Raw genomic sequence first — 19,949 nt, forward strand, 5'->3', positions numbered from 1 at the left:
ACACACACACACACACACACACACACACACACACACACACACACACAACGTGTGATTTCATGTTATCCAAACACACACAACAATATGACAACTCACAGTGAGAGAGGGCAATGCCACCTGATGGGGGGGGGGGAGAGATTGCTGCAAGCTTCTATGCAACTTCAGTAGGGGACATGACTCCGCGCGGCATGCACCTCCCCACCCACACAGCCTCCAAGCCCACCCACAGACCCCCCCTCAACCAGGAAGCGCCCACAGTCACTGCTTTACCATTGTTGTATTGTTTACTTGTTGGTAGTTGATTCTCATAGTCGTTTGTTGTCACAGTTGTGTTTTTTTGTTTTTTTCTGTGCACCTATGACATCTGTCTCTCCTTGTACCATTCCACAAACTCGTCCAACAAAACTGGCCCTGACGAAAGAACAAGACCACATTAGAAAACACTCATTGGTGTGACACGTTCGTGTGTGTGTGTGTTCACACTCACAGGCACCGTCCTCGTCGTAGTTGCTGAGGTCCAGGTTGATTGTCCTGCTGAACTCTAAAACATTGCACCATTGGTCCTTGTTGATGACTTTGTACTTGGATTGCTGAGGAACAGTAAAACAAATTAATTACATAAATAACCTCTTTAGTTTCAACAACCCTATTCAATAGGAATCCACCTCTTTGCGTCAAGTCCCGCCCCTCAAAAGCCGACTAGCCAATCATAGCGTAGCATCAGACAACTATTCGGTTCTGCTCCATAGTGTTCATTTTAGCAGCTATTTGACACTTAATCTTTAGATAAAAATGTGTTGAAGTGAACCCGACTGGATTTCGGATTTCCAGCACAATGAATCCCTCGCAGTAGCTTTACTCGCTGACCTTTCAACCCAATGTTGTGACGTTCATCGTTGCCGAAGGCGAAGCACGTAAAATATTCCGTGGGATGGTTAGAAAAGCTCAGTGTAGTCCTGAACTAAAACTTAACTTCTTAACCGTAGACTGATATTTATGGAAGAAAGAAATGAAATCAGCCAGCTCTGATTGTTTGTTACTCGTCGCATGACTTGCGTTGTGCGCGGCAGCTTTTGAGCGCATCATCTACATTCACAAAAAATTAATTTTAAGGCGCAAAAATAGCAACAAGTAAACTTCCCCTAAAACAATCTTTTCTACACACAACCACACATGTGACTCTTACCTCTAGAAACTGATTAAACACAGGAAACAGAGGCCACGTCTTCCCCAGAAGAAGACCCAGCATGCACTTGGCGGTGTTCAAGTCCAAACTCCTCTGATCCTTTTCCTGTCCGATCAAAACGTCCACAGCGTCATGAAAACTCGTCAACCAGTCTAGTAACATCATTACCTTCTAGCTTAACCCCAAAACGCACCACTACTGTTACTAGAATATGTCTTCATTCACTACAACAGAGCTGCTTTTCTTAAATCACTGTCAAAAGTCAGGCTGTGTTCTCTTGATGAGAGCTTTCCAAGTCCAACTGGAAAATGATCTTGACCTCATTAGATCAAGATCAGAGCGTTCCTCCCGAACAAAAGCCTGTGCACTCATTCCAACAATAGACTAACAACACCACGTTGGTTTGTTCATGTTCATTACAATCATTTTTTTTGGGGGGGGGGGGGCTTTGGAGGGAGACCTGTTGCTGACTGAAACGCTACATTTAGCAACTTTTGTTGCTCGTGCCGTTGGCTACTTTCATTGGTAAAGAGTCTGAAACACGGACTGGCTTTTCTAGGTTGGATGATTTTTTAAATCTAGCGTACTCTGTTAGTTTCTCAACCTTCCTTTATTAGCTGTGTCCTGCTAACCCTGCATGGATGTGATTGCTGTCACTGTTGTGCGTTCTGGCTCAGGTTTAACTCTTTGTAGACATGAATAAATGCAGAAACTAAAACACGGCATACTTCCTTTTTATTCTGCTCCCCGTTAAAAAGGAGATTTTCCTCCAACAGGAACAGAGGAGGTCATATGCTGACAGATTGTAAAGCCCTCTAAAAGGCAAATTTGTGATTTGGGGCTTTTGGTGGGATATTCCAGTGTAAAATATTGCCGCTTGCTGACATGTTGCTAGCTCTTGGCTAACGTTAGCACCTGCCTGATCGGTCCATCGCTTTAGTCTCCCAGAGCCGATGATGGAAGTAGCTAACGAGTTTTCATGCTCAGTACCGCTCAGGATGTCCGGATCGGGTAGCTAGAGACACATGTTGTTCCTGTGTAGCGTGAATGAGCTGGTAGAAGATACGATAACGTGATATCGGATCAGTGCATAAGACTCGTCAATACCCAATCAATTTTAGGCTGCATTTCTAAAACCGGTATCGGTAAACAACGCCAATTAAAATGAGCTGTTTCATAACTCTGTGTGTGTGTGTGTGTGTGTGTGTGTGTGTGTGTGTGTGTGTGTTAGCTTGACTCACCCGAGCAAAATCGAAGGCATATCTATAGATGAGCTTAAAACTGGTGCTGTCGTTTAGGACAGATCTCAGGTAGTCGAGCGAGTTCCTCAGCCTCTCTGTGGAGTCGCACCTGACAACAGCAGAAAGGAGCTTTAGACAGAATCTACACTTCACTATAAAAACTATTTAAAAAAAAAAAAAAAAATCAGCATGCGACGGTAGAAGAAGTCGGTGACTGACGTACTGAAGCGAGCCCATTCCTCTCAGCCACTCCTGCAGGGTGAAGTAGCCCATACTCTGAGCATCCAGCTTCCAGGCCAGAACCAGCATCACCACCTGGTACACATTAATATTCATCACGGTGTTTTAATCAGTGTATAGGCACCTGAAACTAAGAATCTGTTTTATTTAGCTTAGAAAAAAACATTTATGTCTACAAAGGGAGTCCTTGGAACTCTGAGCTAAATGGGAACCCGTTCTAAAACCAGTAAAAACCCGTTAGCATTGATGAGGTCCGGAGTTATCGGTTCTGCTATCAGTACTTTGTTAGTTCCTGAGTGAGACGTCCTCGTCTCAAACGTCCTCTCTCTGTCTCTTTGCCTCAGCACAGCGTGAGACTCATCACGATCAGAGAGGAGGACACATTGTAGAACTCTGGTCGTCTCAAACACAATAAAACCCTCACAAGTAAGTTCATCACAACATGTGACCAACAAGCAGAACATCAGTCTGTCTGTGGAGCAGCCGCCAGGTAACGGTAGTGATGTCATATGTTAGTGATGTCATAGAGAGTTTGATCAGAAGAACAGGATCAATGAGAGATAATCACTGAGATCATTGATTAGATGAAATATTTTAGAACTTCTTGTGTTGCTGCTCAAGAAAGATAATTTGTTTATATACAAGAATAATGAAGCAATGATGATTCTTTTCTGAATTAATTGTCTTTTTCCTCACAAATATAATAAAAAAGAACCAATAAGAGCATCAATAAGAGTACTAGTACCGATAAAATCCTAACGATACCCGTCCCTAGTTTCTACAGAAGCCCAGAGCGGACAAACTTAACACTGGCTCTAGTGAGAGTGGAGACGGTTAAATTAACCAGGTGAAGACGAAGTGTAAATAAGTAGTGACCTAATTATTAATTATAAAAACAAAGTGATGAGAAAAGCCCAAAAAAAGATGATGATTAAATGAACAGATATAAAAGAGACATGGGCTCACGTTCTCCGGCTCCACTCCGATGTCCTCACAGAACTTCTCCATCCCCTCTGGACCCACCACGTCATCGCAGCCTGTTTCAGACGACACAGGTGTGAAGGTGTTCATGTCAACGTACGACGACGAGAGCGACACCTTTAAAAACAAACACCTCACCTGCATATTCATAGAACCACTCCAGACATCTTTTACTGGAAAACGTCTCCTCCTCGCGGATTTGTGGCGTTTCCTGTTTCCTGAAAACGCTGCAGAGGAAGAAGAGAGTTTAAAAGAAAAGATTATTTCTTTGCAAGTATTCACGCACACATTTAACCTCTTCAATAACTCGATGCTCCTGTTCAACATAGTCACACCTGTCTTGGCGACTTTTCTTGGCCGACATGTCATCTCCTGCAGAGGGTCTCCTCTTTTTCCTCGGAGGCATGGCTCTGGAGCAACACGCTGGGGAAGCAAGTGGAAGAATTAGAGGCAATACATACATACATACATACATACATACATGCATACATACATACATACAGAAAAGACAAAGTCCTGACGTTACCTGAGGGGTGGCTATCCTGTCCAACGTCTTCTGTCAGGTTCTATCAAAACAAGAAACCACATGCTTGTGAGCAGGACACACGCGTACACGCTCGCATCTAAACACACGTATATATATATATATATATATTTATATATTCATATATATCAAATACACAAGCTGCCAGTGTGTATTTACCAGCCTGTGCAAGGTGTGGTGGATCTTATGGATGCTGGCCAGTGTAGTCAAGTGGGAATTCAGCTGTAAATCTATTTCCACAAGAGAGAGAAATAATCAGACTACAGCACAACTCACAGCCTACTGCTCCCAATTAAGACTCACAATCTTTTGGCACTAAAGGGTACAAGAAGGTGACATCATCGTCAAGAACCCTATCATTTTATTTTTAATGTGCCAGTAATCAATAATCGACTCCTCCAACTTACTTCAGTGTGATTTCTAATGTAAGAGAAAAAAAAATACGACAGGAAAAAATAAAAAAATGAGGGAGTGACTCTCTGCATTCCTAGAAAAGACATGCGAGCTCGAGCATACGTGGTCGCGCGTGCTACCTTGGTCGCCAAATGTCATCTATGCACCCCCCCTCGAGAGCTGTCATCAAATCCCGATGCTTTTTATTTATGTCTAGGAAACACACACACACACACACACACACACACACACGCAGCTGAGCAGATAGCACGAGCTGCATACCTAAAATAACCGTGCAGACGCGCAACTTGCAGAGTTTACAAAGTATCTGGAGAGTTGGGCGTGTGGGAGTTGTAGTCCACTTCCTCTAAAAAAGAGCCCACTGAAGCCTGGGCTCCGGTTGGAAGCTGGACTACAACTCCCAAGCTTTTGACAAAACAACTATTTTGTAGCAACCTTTTTTTTTTTTTTTTTACCTCAACTGATTGAATGCATTTTACATCGTCTTTAAAAAAATCTAACATCATATGGCTGCTGGCGCACAACCCGTTGCGCAGACGCCTTTTTTTGCAGCAGCAGCTTGGTGTTGGTGCCGCAAAGCCCGACAGCACTGCAGCACTGAAAGATGTTTTTACACAACTGCGTCACAATTCTCAATCTCTGCAATAGTCCGCAGCTGATCAGAAAAATATCCCAATATGCAGCGACATTCCGTTCGTCCTTTAAAGTTTGAGTGGAAACCCGCACAGTGCATCCTCAGTGGTGATGAATATAAACACCACACCGCGGCCGATTAGCATTACACAAAAAGGACCGCTTGTGGGTTTAACTAGTGCACCGAGACCCGCTAACGCTGCACAAACACAATAAATAACGAGTCAAACAAAACCTCCTGCATGTGCAAAAAACACCTGGATTGACACCCGCTATCCCCCCTTTGTTGTCGCCTAAGAAAAAGCACCGGCAAATACAAAGGGGGCCACTAAAACAGCTCGGAATTCATCCGCTTCTCCTCCTAAATGCTGCAGAAAGTAGGTTTGCGGTAATAACCACGCGGCTTGTTTGCGTCTCTTCGGTTAAAGCTCTGTAGCGTCCGCGAGGGTTTTTCGCAATTTGATGCAGTAAAAAAAAAAACAAGCCTCTGTAAGGTTACTACTTACTTGCCGCATCAGAGTGCATTTTTATGAAACATACAACTGTCTGTGGGAAGTCCGGAGACCGGCCAATAGGCGGGCCTTGCGCGTGTAAACCACGCCCACTGACGACGATTGAACGCAACCGCGCTCGGTCTCCGCCTTTGGTCGCCGTCGATTGGCTACTTGAGCTGTCGTGTCACGAGAAGGCGGAAGGCAGGAGGATAAGCCCCTCCCATGCAAGCATCTGATTGGTCGGAGCTCCCCAAACAGGCTGCGCGAGCTCCGTTACTGATTGGTGCAGAGAGGTTGTTTTTTTTATGAACACGTAACACACCAACGTTTCCTCGTGCAAGCTTGAAACCCAGCCCACGAAGGAATCGGATTGGTCCCTTCAGTCAAGCGTGTAACCGCCCCCCTTGTGAACCCGCTGTTTGGGTTCATTCAGTGTCAACTCACCCGGGCGGAGGTTAGTGGTGGTGCGTTTGTTTTAACGTGAGTTACGTCTCATTTCGTGACCGTTTAGGGAGCAATGTTGTCCAACTAAAAGCTGATGAGACGTCTGGGATGTGTTCAGTTGGTCCTGTCCCCAAAAAAGGCTTTAAAATTTACCACCGTGAACACTCGCCTGTCAGGTGACTAGAAATCCGTGACGTGAGCCAAATCGAACGGACACTTTCAGCTGTAACTACGTTGTTTGGCTTTTAAATATCAGAAACATTAAGATGAATTATAATATTGTTTAACTAATATATGTAATTATTATATATTATATGTACATATAATATATGTATTATATTATAATATAAAATTATTATATATCAAATTTTTATATATATACAAAACATATATATAATATAATAATATATTATATTATATTATTGTTTTTAATATTTGACTAAGAACATAAGTTGACCAGTTTATGAAAAAAGTCCCTGAACGCAAACTTTTTCAGTGGTGTTGCCTTCAATGTTGATCCGGACAAACCGTTGCTGAGAATATCACTGCAATAACTGATCAGAACCACCGTTTATTTTTACAAAAATAATAATACTGGCAGCAGTGGATTTAAAGTGGTGGAATGTACTACTTGTATTTAAACTTAGTTGATACTTGTACTTCTACTCCATTACATCTCAGAGGGAAATATGGTACTTTTTACTGCATTTTTATTTGCAGTGAATAGTATTTCTACTCAGTGTTGTTTCTCCCTGGTTTCCTCTGTAGATATATTGACTAAATATCCTGTAAATAAGTTTAGTAATAGTGTTTGATTTAAATTCGAACCTGATTTATTTTTAGTTTAGAGGGTTTGATTTAAATTTGTTTTCATATTTATTCTCATTATTATCAACCAAAGATCGTCCTCGCTGTCAGTGTTTTGGTTAATTTTGTAAAAAGAAAAAGAAATAAGTTGAATGAAATCTTAAGTAAAAAATGTAAAGTGACACATATGGTTTACATTTTGTAAATTTTTCATACATTTTTTAAGTGTTAATTGTAAAAAGAAAGGTATATATAAATATATAAATATTATTATATTATATTCTCTTATATATTTTTAAAGGTTTTATTAAAGCAAGCACATCATTTTCTTTATATATATATCTGGTAATGTTATTGCTTTTTTATTTTTTTAGTATTTTATTTATATTTATTTTATATTGTATTGTATTGTATGTCGGTGAAAGCAGTGGTGTTGTTAATATTGTTATAATTATCAATAAGTCGTTTTTTAACTATGAATATACACTACTGATTTAAAGAGGCTGACCTTTGACTACATGTTCATACTTTTTACTGTTTTTTTTACAGAGAATTTTCGTTTTGATATAAAAGAAAGATTCAATTAATATTCAATACTTAACATGAAAGTGGAATTTCTACATATAGTGAAACAAGAGTAATCCTGTTGAAATGATCAAATCAATGATTATGTAATCTGTCTGTTTTTATCAGTGGTTGATCTAGCGTCTAATAACCTGACCTTTCTCGTGGGAATAAACTTCTAATGAAGTAACATATTCAGCACTCCTTTAATGTATATTACGCACTTTCATATCTAATTTAAATGTTATTTAATACAACCAGATTAAATATTTATATTGGCAAATATAGTAAACTGTGTTTGATTGTGTGTCACATAATAAGAGATGTTTCGCAAACCATGAAAACTACAGGACATGTTACAATACACATTTCTACCACAAAGACTGCTTCTAATGTCACAGTCACGCTTGTTTGCACTCGTAAAACAGAATGATGGAAATGATACTATTCCACATACTTAATGAAACAACAGCACAAAAGAATCAACGACCTCTACAAACACAGGTGTGTCTGACTGCAGGTGTGGAAGGTGTGCAGAGGTGAGCCTGAACTCAACACTGTAGCTTCATGTCACAAATAAAACATCTTTGTATGTCAGTTTTTGACTTTTCTTTTAAATTGTAAAAATTGTGCATTTTTCCTGCAAAATTCTATATTTGTTTAAGTTGTTTTTTAAATGGACAAAGCCTCTAGTATGTTTCTTTAATTTATATATTTGATTGGGGCGGGCTTATAAACACAGGGAGGAGTTATTACAACCAGTATGATAAGAGAGAGAGACAGGAAGTACACGAGCCAGACAAAGTTGCGCACTTCTGCTCCAGGAAAAAGTAAATAGCTGAAAGCTTTTTTTGCATCATGAGTTCCGAAACAACCGGACAAACTATCACCGTGAAGACGGGAGATGAGCCGGCGGCGGAGGCGGCAGCTGGTCCAGAGAAAGCGGGGTGGAAGGTGAGAGTCACCGCTGTGGACCATTACTGACCCTCCATGATGACATGAGACCTGAACGCTGTCCCGTGGGTGTCTTTACAGTGTCCTATGGGGGACCGTCACGTTCACAGAGAAGACCTGATAAAGGTGTGGAAAGAGTGCCACGAGGAAAGCTTCTGGTACAGAGGTATTATCTTTCATATCTTCACAAATACTTCTTATTAATCATTGTAGAAAAAACTGTCAAACCATCAGATGTGTAAAAAGCGGAGTCCACGTGCATTCTCTCTGCTGACCACCAGGGGGCGACTCCTCTGGTTGTATAGAAGTCTGTGAGAAAATGACTCTACTTCTCTCTTGATGTATTACCTCAGTAAACATTGTAAACATGAGTTTATGGTCTCAATCTCTAGTTTCAAGTCTTCTTCAATACAGCATGATGTTCATTTAGTACATTATGGTCCATTTAGAGTCACACAGACCATAAAGCAGGGGATGCTTTAGGGCGGGGCTACACGGTGATTGACAGGTTGTTGCTACTGCGTTGTAAGAAAGTTAATTTTAATATTTCTGGTCACCTAAAAACACGTCTTATTCAGCATTTGATTGTACTTTGCTCGACCCTCTCGCGTCACTTCTGGTTGCTTTAAAAAAAAAAAAAAAAAAGATGCCGACTGCCAAAATGTTGAACTCAAAGGCTTCAACAACAGAAAGTTAACTTCTCAAACAGTCTATTAATTATATACTTCTGTGTGTATTTGACAAGTGTTTTTTAGCAGTGTAGCCGGAGTTATCTGTCAGCACCGTGTTCATTTAACGACATGTGTGTTTACATTTTTCTCTGTGGCGCCCAAAACACTCCACAAAGTCACGTTGGCAATGGCGGCATTTTGATTGTTATTGCCATGTTCCAACACACCTTAATCAGGCTCTGAATGCTGTGTGAACTAACCCCTCTGTGTGAACCTTCAGCACACAGAGAGGAATGAACGAGTGAAGTTTGGTGAATGTAAGAGCTGCTGAAGTGGAGATTTATCATCAGAGTCTGAGAACAAACTCATTTAGAGGAAACGTCCTTTAAAGAGACGTTTAGTTACATTACACACATTTAGAGACTCTACAGGTGAACACATGAACTCATGATATCACCATGAAACTTCACCACTTCATCACTCACATTAAGAGACTCTACAGGTGAACACATGAACTCATAGATATCACCATGAGACTTCACCACTTCATCACTCACATTAAGAGGAGTATTTATTGTATTACAAGTTTTCTGAAATGTTATGTTTAAATATACAAATGAGGCATTATGTAATGGTAACTTTTGGTGAATTTAGTAGAAATCTACAGCCGTAAACAGACAAAGTAGAAAATAAATGTTTTCTTTCCTCTAGTCTGAAAGAAGACGAGTTATGGAAGATAAGAAGACCAAAATCTCAAACAATCAGTGCACGTAAAACTATATTTTTGCCTGTAGTGTGACGTAATTGATAAGATCTACAGTGGTTTTAATTCCGGTTGGACGAAGTGAGACGGGGAGTGTCCTGAGTTCAACCCGGGTGAACCAAACTGAATCCCTGCTCCAACGAAAACCAAACAGCTTTAGTGTTTCTGTTCACACCCACAAAGATCTAATCCCACCATTGCAGTTTCTCACTAAACAGCATGTGTAGAATATTGTGACTGTAAGTGATTCATGTTTTTATGAGTCAACACTTTATTGTTTACTCACTCAGCATTTATGTAAACATGAAACGGCAACAATTCACGGGGGAGAAGTCGACGCCGGCCTTTAGACAAAATGTTGAGCTTTTATAATTCACAGGTCAAAGTTCAGTCAGATTAAACTCAAGTGAGGGCGATCGATCCATGACAGGAACGTGTTTAGTCTTAATCTTTACTCAGCTCCTGTATTCAGTGACGTTTGTCCTCTTTCCTCAGCTCTTCCTCTCTCTCTGGGCAGCATGGCCGTCACTGGTGGGCTCCTCTACAAAGGTAAAGACGTTGAAACACAGTTCTCCCGTCATGTTGTTGTGACGCATGTAAAGCACCCATTGTTTTCTATAAATATCCCATTTTGGTTTAATTTTATTTCCATGCAGGCATTTGGAATTCGTCGAAGAGATTTGGTCCTTTTCCAAAACTAGCAGGTGTGTATCATCCAGTATTTCTGACTTTCTAATGCTTTTCATATTACGTCTTCATCATTAGAGGAAATAAAACATTTATTTTACTACTTTGTCTGTTTACGGCTGTCGATTTCTACTAAATTCATCAAAAGTTACCATTACATAATGCCTCATTTGCATATTTAAACATCACATTTCAAAAAACTTGTAATACAATAAATAATCCTCTTAATGTGAGTGGTGAAGTTTCATTGTGTTATTTTTATATATATATATTATTAAAAAAAAAAAATTAATTAGATAGACTGTTCTCCTGTCATGTCTTCGTTCTCTAACTTCGTTCTCTTTGTCCGTTAGTTGCTGGTGTCGTCGGGTTCGCGGTGGGGAAAGCATCTTATGTTGGAACTTGTCGGAGCAAGTTTCAGGGTCTTGAGGGTAGACCAGGATCTGGTCCTGGACACAGGTACAGAATACACTGAAACTAAGAGGCTCAGAAAATCACAATCCGGTTTATTGCAGGTAAAAATAAATATAAACAATCATTAAACATACTTATAAAATTACAATTAAAATACCAAAACATACGATAAAAATATTCACAGTATATCTGAATTCATATTAAAGAGGAGTGCAGTTTTTTGAAAAGGTAGTTTTGTGCAGAAATCCTGCTTCATTTTGTGCTGATGGATGTTTTTCTTCTACGTGTGATGATGTGTGGAAGAAATAGCAGTTATTATGAAGAGCAGGAGAGATATGACTTTAATGTAACATAACTTTATACAGCTTTTACTCACATTTCAACACATGCATGATGTTTCGTCACACTTTTTTTCATCAGTTTGTGCATAAATAAAAACATTTTGCATTCAAAAGAAACAGGAAAACATTCCATTCCACTTTTACTTAGGAGTGAATCTTACATTTCCTCGCTTCAGAAATGGAAGATAAATTACTTTTACGGTGTTGATTTGACAATTTCATTCTGCAATGTTTGTGCTGCAGCAAATCACTTCTAATAAATATGTATCACTGAGCAGAACGTCATCCCAACAGGTCCTGTCACCACGTGTGTGAAGAATGTCAGAAGAAAGCTCCTGCTGCACCTGCAGAAGAAGAGAAAAGCTAAAGGTAATCTGATCACAGCGGAGCGATTACAAACAAATATACAGCAAAAATGTTTTGTTTAATGACATATTCATGTTAAAGTAACCTGAATGTGCTCTTTATTTATTCCACTTTATGTTTCAGCCTCATCAGAAACACTGAAGGATTGACTGCCAGCGTGGATCTGTCAGCTGCAGCTTTTCTGTGTCTTTATATAATGCTTATAATTCGTATATAAAGTATATTTTGATATATTGCACATCATATTCATCCAGGAGAAACCATGCACAACATATCCACTAGGGGGAGCTACTTTCCTTTCAGTCAGAGATCCAGTTTCATCTGCAGCGTTTTATCCGCAGGAATACAAAGTCTCTGAAATAAAGTGCAACAAAGGGAATCAAGGACATTTGGTTTTATTATCAGCTTCAACATACTTTTGCAACAACGACCAAACAGAAAACATTTTGCCTTAAATATTAAACTGGTAGTCTGTATTGTTTTGTTTACCTGCCAAACCAACGTAGGAAATGTTAGCTTTTTAATATAATTACAATCATTCCATTATCTTGAGTAAGGAAGAAATCAACAGCATATTTGTCACAAATCTCTTTTTTAAATTGTCTTTTTTTGTGCAATTGTAACAATAAAGTATAGAGAGTTTGTCCTGTTTAACCAGGATCACCATCTCTGTTTCAGTGATGGAAACTTAAACGATGATTGTATTTTTATGTTTAACGTCTTCTGAGGGAACACGTTTCTTAGCATTTTTCACAATGTAGTGTTTATTATGGAGGACTAAACTTGACAGTATAATAGATAAGTGATTAAAGAAATTAAAAAAACAGGAAAGAAATTAATGTAGAAATGAAAGCCTCAAGTATCAAATAATTGTGCAGGTTAATTTTTAAATAAATAAATATGCACAGAAACAGAAATAATAAAATTTATTTATTTAACGAATTACTTATTTTTGTAATTTATTTCCACATTTAATTATTCTCCAATTTATTATTTTCTCTTTACTATTTATTCATTCCCTTATGTATTCAAATAAATACATTTTATTTAGTTATTCTATTTCTGTGCTTATTTATTCATTTTTAAATTAATATGTACATTTATTTTTTATAATTTAGGTTTTGATTTCTACCTTTCTTTTGTTATTTGATTTATTTATTTATTCATTATGTCAGCTTTAGTCCTCCAAAGTTTATAAGTGGTGCTTAAATATTGTTTACTTAATAGAAGTCCTTATTTCCGCCATGGTTTTCTCTCTTACCTCCGAGTACCCGCCTCCCTAGTACAAGTTCCGGTGTACGCTGGTCAGGATAAAAAAGCGCACCCTTTGTGAACGTCACGCTTGGGGGTGGGTGGGGGGAGAGGGGTCCAAGACGTCATCCAATCAACAGGTCGTTTATCCCTTTTGATTGACACGTATTTGGTGAAATAGAAAGCTGTGTTTCATGTGGGCGTACACCAATCACAGCCAATCACGACGAAAAGGAGGCGGGACTGAACTGGCTGCCCGTCTGCTGTGACAGTGGAGCTTCTCCTCAAACACCGAGGTATGGAAGCCCATTAGTGTCACTGTGAGGAAAAAATAAAAATCCTGAGATAGTAATGATAGTAATGACTTACTATCTCATAGTAATGACTTACTATCTCATAATTATGACATAGGATCTCAAAATAATAACTTAGCATCTCATAATTATGACTTAGTTTTTCAAAATAATGACATGGCATCTTATAATTATGACTTACTATCTCATAGTTACGTATCTCATCATAATGAGATATTAAGTCATAATAATGAGATGCTAAGTCATTATTTTTGATTTAGTATCACATTATAATGACTTTTACAGGATCTTTATTTTGGCCTCACAGGGCTTCCATACCACACTGAGCGAGAGAGAGGGAGAGAGAGAGAAAAAAAAAAAAAATCTCACCACTACGCAAAATCCTTCCAATGGAGGAGGACCAGGACGTCCATCAAGCTTGTTCGGCAAAATTAAAAGAAACGTCTGCAAGCTAAGCTAAGCTACCTAGCTCAACTAAAAAAAAAGGAGAGAGAGAGAGAGAGAGAGAGGAAACAAACACAAAAGTTGTGAGTAACGTCATCTTTTATACGAATATCAAAGTATAACTGAGGACACGGCGGTTTGCTATCTAACGTAGTTAACTAACGTAGTTAACGTTGGCTCGCGTGATTTAACTTTACCGTTAACGTTAGCTTTTTCCCCCAACTAAATTAGCAACCGTAGCATGCTAACAGAGGCTAATCGCCTAGCTACCGCTTCAGAATTCCTGTTGTCAGTTATACTTGTAACGCTGCCAAATAGCTTAGCTTGAGCTGTTAGCCTTGCTGTCATACTCAGCATGTCGAACTACAACGTTAGTTAGTTGACAACTGGCTGGTTGCTGCTAGCTAGCAAGCTAGCTAGTTAGCCTTCTGCTCAACATTTGCAGCATCAACACCAGGCTAGCTGCTAGCTAAAAACTACCATGATGGACTTCATATGATATGATAAGATAATTCTTTATTGGTTACAGGATTACAGCAACATAGTGGATAGTGTAAACAAGAGACATAGTAAAGACAAGATCAAAACAAGTATTATAAATAAGTAATAAAACAGTAAAGAATATTAAAAAAGTAAAAGAATCCACAATAACTAAATTGTATATATACAGAAAGAACAATTGTGGTATTACACAGTGTATTTATATTGCACCGATTTTTAGTGTTTGGTTATCTTCATATGTTGTTCACATTTAACTTGAGCTAGTTCTCTTTTTTTGTGTATGAGTGTCTTGGTGGTATAAACTAGTCATGTCAGAGAATATAAGCGTCACTAAATACTGTAACGTTATGTTAAAACACACATTAAACTCAGTGACCCTTGTGTTGTTTTTATGCACTATTTATCTAGGGGCACAAAACAGCGGAATAAAGCTGAGTTATTTATTTGTTTAAATCTTCTTGAGCAGACAACTTTTAGTTTTTTTTTTTTGTTTTTTTTAACATAGTGTGTTTGAAGGTTCTTTAAGCCATAACATGCCCAAAGCATGGTGTTTTTTTTCATGCACTGGAACAACAGTGAGAGAACTGTCAAGCCTTGTATCTAGCTAACATTCCTTCTGAGGACTTCATTCTCCTCGTTTAGAGTGCATCTGACACACAATGAAGCATTTGTTCGTTTCTCTGTAGAGACGCATTGCTGTGGCACTTTGGATACAGACGCAGAGGAATCTGGTCAGTCTGCATGTGCAGTGCTGGAGGTGGAGGATGGCCGAGCTATTTTTGACCAAGCCACAGTGACAGAAGTCTTTTCTTGCTGGTTGGACTATGAGAACTTTGTTGTGCTTATTTGCATTAAAAAACAACTGGGTTTGCTCATGTAACGGTGTTTGAATACCTTGTCAGAAAAGCACTGCAGTAGCACGCATAGTTTAAGCATTTTATACACACAAGACCTCGCAATGTGGTTCTAGATCGTCGATCTTTGCAACCGGCTGATCCTCCGTCGTCGTCCCTGCCAGGATAAGCCTGTGATGGCAGTACGGATGCATAGTGTATTCTCTGACTTGTGCACGCACAAACTAGAGGGAATCCCCCTATAGCTATCTATTTGAGATTATCTGGGGCATAATTCCAGTGAATTAGTGTGTTTGGTTTAATCTGGTCGGACATTAATGGCATCGAAGAGCATGGGGGATGAAAAACCACGCTGTGTAAAACTCCCCCACAGCGGCCCCTCACTAAGCCCCCCCACCGTAAGGATTAACTGTTAACTCAGCATTTCAGTGGTCACTACGAACATATTATGTAATACAAAAACAACTCGGTTTGTTGATTGTTTTTAGGTCTTGTAGTATGTTATCAACTGACAGTTTTTTGGTGTCTTACTACCAACGGTTTGCATACTCGCAGTTTGTTTTTGAACTTATTTTGTTATTTGAATCTTCTTTCCTTTTCCTAACCTAAACATTTGTTCTGCTGGCTTCTAAATTGTCATTTGGAGAAGTGTTCTTCTCTGAAAGGTCTTTAAACTAAACAGAAATATTCACACCTGCTTCGACAACCTTTGACCCTGCAGCAGTCAACCTGGTTCCACATGGAAAAGCTCCGAAAGGAACTCCTTGTTTTGTCTTCTCCAAAACTGTCTTGAGGTTTCCATGTCATACGATGCAAGCTTTCACCTATTTGGCCAGATTTCAGTATAAATGATCTCTTATCTAGACTGACCAGTTGGATACAGGTGTGTGTTTGTATTTGCACTCTGCTGAATTATTAACTGGACAACTGAGCAAATAATACTTTGAGGGAATTGAACATAAATTTGGCTGGAAATCTTTGCCATTCATTTAAATATTGTCCCCAACCAACTCCTCTGTTTGCCAGCACCAATCTGAAGAGTCGCATCGTCCTGCATTGAACATTTAACACACTTTTTTATCTCTGGAGAATTAAGATTCAACAGCGTTGCTGTGCCCTTTCATTCTGTTTTTGGGGAAATTCCCCGTGAAACGGTGAAGATAAGAATATTCATGAGTTAATGATTGAAAGCAGTGAAGTTGTTTCCAAACATTAAAATGAGTTGGGTTTCTTTGTGTTGACAGTCTAGAAGGATGGTTGGTCACCATCTCTCTGACCTTCTCACTCACTCTGATTTACACGGGTGAGGCATTGTTTTCATTGATTCAGTTGAAAGACTTCGGCGTAATGTAGCACACAATACGGACTGAGTCTAGCTCAAAATAACCTATAATTGAGCCCTGCTGAGGAAGATTATCCTTGGCTTTGGGAGAGAGGTTTTGGAGCATAATTGATGTTTGGGTCTGCCTTCACCAAAGAAACCACCCCGTCTTTGCCCTCAAGACAGCCTCAGCTGAGCCTCCAGCAGTTCATTCCTTGTTTAGCTCCAGCTGACGGTACAATAATGCTTCATATCGTCTGATTGTACAGGAGACGTCAATCAGAGCAAGTTGAAGATAAGAGGAATATTTGTTGAAACTTTGTTATGCTGCACTTCCCTTTCCCTGTTCGGAAGAAGCCGGTAATGTTTCCGCTCCAGAGGTAGTGATTAGAACCGGGCCAGGCCTGTCATTTTGGGTTGGAGGGAGCCAGATATAGGCTCTTCCCTCTTTGTCCACTTTACTGAAGCGCACAGCCTGTTTCTGACTTTAAGCCGCTCCAAATTCTTCAAGACGAATGCATCACATTAGAAGTCCTTTGGTTTGTTTTTGAAAGGAACCGGTTACAGAACGGTCGCAGGCTACTGGAAGTTGTGGCAGAAAAGCTGAAGGGGAGACACAGCCAAATGAGACAGGACAATCTCTACTTTGTCAGGCCTCTTATTTCCTGGATGGACTATCAGCCTCCTCTATGCATCATCCTTACTGTGCTGGAAGTTGCAGGGTGATATCAGATGAAGTCAAGTTAACCATTGATGAGATCACTTCTGCTCCCGTGACCTTTAGCCCTTCTCTCGTGTTGCAGTTACACCCAAAATGTACAATATTTAGACTAGAAATGCATTGATTTGTTGGAAGAATTAGCGACCTATGTTGAGATGTGAGATATGTTTTTTGCATGCATGTATGAGAGCCTAAATATAGAGCATGAGCTCATTATGTGGCTGTATTTGCTTCAGCATTCAGGATGTGCACAGGGTTTGGCTTTTGCTGTGGTCACAGTTTTTTCTTCAGTTTTTTGGAGTTGCTGAGTTGGAACAGGAAGCCAGATGTATTATTCACACCGTCTGTCAGTATGAGAAGTGAGTGATTGCGTGTTTCGCTGTGTTTGTGGTGAGTGGATAAAGGTACGTGAGACGGTATGTCGCTGTGTGACATGACTTTAGGGCCGTGGATGTTTTTTTTTGTGTGTTTAGTTCAGTTTTGTTTTGACTTTATCGACGCTGACCCTTTCTCACCGTCTGTCCTCGGTGTGAGTCGAAGTTCTCACACATCTACTTCTCTGTTTGGCTGCTGTGTGACTTGGTGGCTCGTTCTTCCTTCCTTTTAGTTTGACTACAGTTTGATAATGGGTACAGGTTTCTTTTTTTATTTATGACAGTCTAATCCTGTCACTGGATTATATTTATGTTCTGTAACCTGCGTAGAGAAGTTCAGATACCATTTAGTCCTTCCTGTTACCCATTCTGAGTTTGTATCGGCCGATGCCCGAGTATCGATCTGATACGTTAACAACAAAATAAGTTAAACGGGTCATAATGTGTATGTTGCTGCGAAAACATCTCCTTCAAACAACTAGTTATTCAAGTTTCTCGCCAAAAACTACATTTTACAAGATTACACTTGAACACATCATGATCATTTTATAGTTTACTTTCACACAATACTCATTTTTAACTGAATGGAGCTTGAACGCATCATAATGTGACTCAATGCAACCTCTGCTAACGTTAGCCGTTAGCTCTGTTATTTAGCCAAACAGGGTTGTGTTGTCCACCGGATGCTAACAGCTAGTTAGCGCTCCTCCTGCTGAGTTCAACACAGATGAAGCATTATCAGGGGGACAAAGGGGGTGCACAAGAGTGTTTTTAATCACAGGTGTGTCGTACTAGTTTGCACACGTGCAGTACGAATCAGGTAGCAAGTGACACATGTTGATGCTGTTCTTGTGTAGTGTAAATGTGCTGATAAATGATATAACCTGATATCCGATCGGTGCATAGACTCACGTACTTGCTGATACCTGATCCAGCATTTTAGGCTTTAACTTTTATTGGTATTAAAGCAGAGCTAAAACCCCCCTTTTTAGTTAATGTTTTGAACAAAAGGAAGTTGCGAGTTTGCTTCATTCTGCTGTGAGACGGACAGTAACAATGATTGCATGGCTGGATATGAGATTACACGACTATAAAAGGAGCTTCTTTTCCAGCCGCTGTGATGATTAACTAGAGGGAAAGTACAGTTTTGGAGGCTCTGATCACTTGCGTAACTGCCTCTTGGATGTAGCGGGTAATCTTCAGATTATTACTCTGCTCAGGATGTGCTTTTAATCCCGTCACAGTGCAGAGACTGAGGCCAACAGTCCACCTATCACTGGGACCAAGAGTCTGGACTGTCCAACACTCCGCCTCTTATCGGTCATTGCTGAACACATTATATAAATGTAGAAATGTGTAGATGTATTGAAAGGTATATTCTCTCAGCTGCTGATTATATTACTGTTTTGCGACCAGTTGAAAGAGCATATTTTGTCTGTTTTGTTGTTAAAGACTATTTTTCTGTGCTCTCTCTTTTCCAGAATCTTGTGCAGCGAACTTTGTGGACCCTCGTGTCTCCTTCCAGTTGCAGCCCCTGCTCTATGGCCTTAAGGTACGTCACACAGGGGTTAAGTGGGTAGTGTTCCACTGTGCCGTGAGCTTTAGGGTTTTACTGCGGCCGCGAGCTAAGTAGTGTGGGAAAGAACAGGGTGTTGGATTTAATCTCTTTGTTTTTCTTTTTGCTGAATGCTGAAAATAGAAATATTCAGTGTTTTCGTGCTGGCGTTCAGTTTCACGCTCCGCTCGGATGACTTCACTTGTATTCTGTCAATAAATGTCGTCCATGCTGCAGGCATATGTTGAGAAATGCCTCGTTATATGTTGCTTCTGGAAGGCTAAACGGCAACAGATATGGATTGAAGCAGAATAATTCGTGAGACAAAAACACATTTCATATTTTGTAGGACTGCTCCTTCTTAGTGTCGACTAATCGGTTGCTTTCTTTCTTCAATTTCTTTTGTCAATTAGTCGTTTGTAATGTTTTTACATGCTGAAGAACTTATTTCCTACATTTTTGAGCACTTCTCTGGTAAAAGTTTAGATTTAAAGTGTGTAACTCTTTGTGGAGAAACTACAGATCTTATCTTCTAAATGTTCTAAACGCTCTACAGTTAATGTTTGTACTATTCACTACCGAGCCCGTTTGTCAGCGGTATCCTCACTTCACCCGTCTCTCCTCTGCTTAATGATTGTTGGAAACACTTAGTGTAGCTTAATCTTTATCTACAACTGAGCAGAAATAACGACTTTAAACGGAAAGAATAGGCGTGAATAAAAAGAAGCTGTGCAGCATTTAGAATGATAGAATTGAAGCTTCAAACTATTAGGTACAGCACTAATCTCCATAGAGGCCAAAAGGTTTAAAGTAATTCCTATTAGTGTGTGTGTGTGTGTGTGTGTGTGTGTGTGTGTGTGTGTGTGTGTG

General features: G+C 39.6%; 2 protein-coding genes across 4 annotated transcripts; one reads left to right on the forward strand and one right to left on the reverse strand.

Annotated features, from left to right (window-relative positions):
- Positions 1-340: 340 nt before the first annotated feature.
- Positions 341-5,814, reverse strand: dcun1d4 (DCN1, defective in cullin neddylation 1, domain containing 4 (S. cerevisiae)). 3 transcript variants are annotated; one of them, XM_031868423.1, is made up of 11 exons: positions 5,746-5,814; positions 4,352-4,422; positions 4,175-4,214; positions 3,984-4,071; positions 3,787-3,875; positions 3,634-3,704; positions 2,651-2,742; positions 2,428-2,536; positions 1,187-1,291; positions 488-590; positions 341-411 (listed from the first exon to the last, which is right to left on the reverse strand). In XM_031868423.1, exons 1-11 carry the CDS (start codon positions 5,762-5,764, stop codon positions 356-358), a joined length of 843 nt encoding a protein of 280 aa, XP_031724283.1. In that variant the 5' UTR covers positions 5,765-5,814; the 3' UTR covers positions 341-355. The 3 variants fall into 3 exon arrangements, with proteins under 3 accessions (XP_031724283.1, XP_031724285.1, XP_031724284.1); XM_031868425.1 differs by lacking the exon at positions 5,746-5,814 and adding an exon at positions 4,600-5,052; XM_031868424.1 differs by lacking the exon at positions 1,187-1,291.
- Positions 5,815-8,327: 2,513 nt separating this feature from the next.
- On the forward strand, positions 8,328-12,123 carry ociad2 (OCIA domain containing 2). Its single transcript, XM_031868426.1, has 7 exons — positions 8,328-8,502; positions 8,584-8,668; positions 10,432-10,485; positions 10,593-10,640; positions 10,977-11,082; positions 11,673-11,747; positions 11,868-12,123. Exons 1-6 carry the CDS (start codon positions 8,407-8,409, stop codon positions 11,743-11,745), a joined length of 462 nt encoding a protein of 153 aa, XP_031724286.1. The 5' UTR covers positions 8,328-8,406; the 3' UTR covers positions 11,746-11,747; positions 11,868-12,123.
- The last annotated feature ends 7,826 nt before the right edge of the window (positions 12,124-19,949 follow it).

This window comes from Anarrhichthys ocellatus, unplaced genomic scaffold, assembly GCF_004355925.1.
Source record: "Anarrhichthys ocellatus isolate YVR2014 unplaced genomic scaffold, GSC_Weel_1.0 scaffold42, whole genome shotgun sequence".
In the NCBI taxonomy this organism is placed as follows: domain Eukaryota; kingdom Metazoa; phylum Chordata; class Actinopteri; order Perciformes; family Anarhichadidae; genus Anarrhichthys; species Anarrhichthys ocellatus.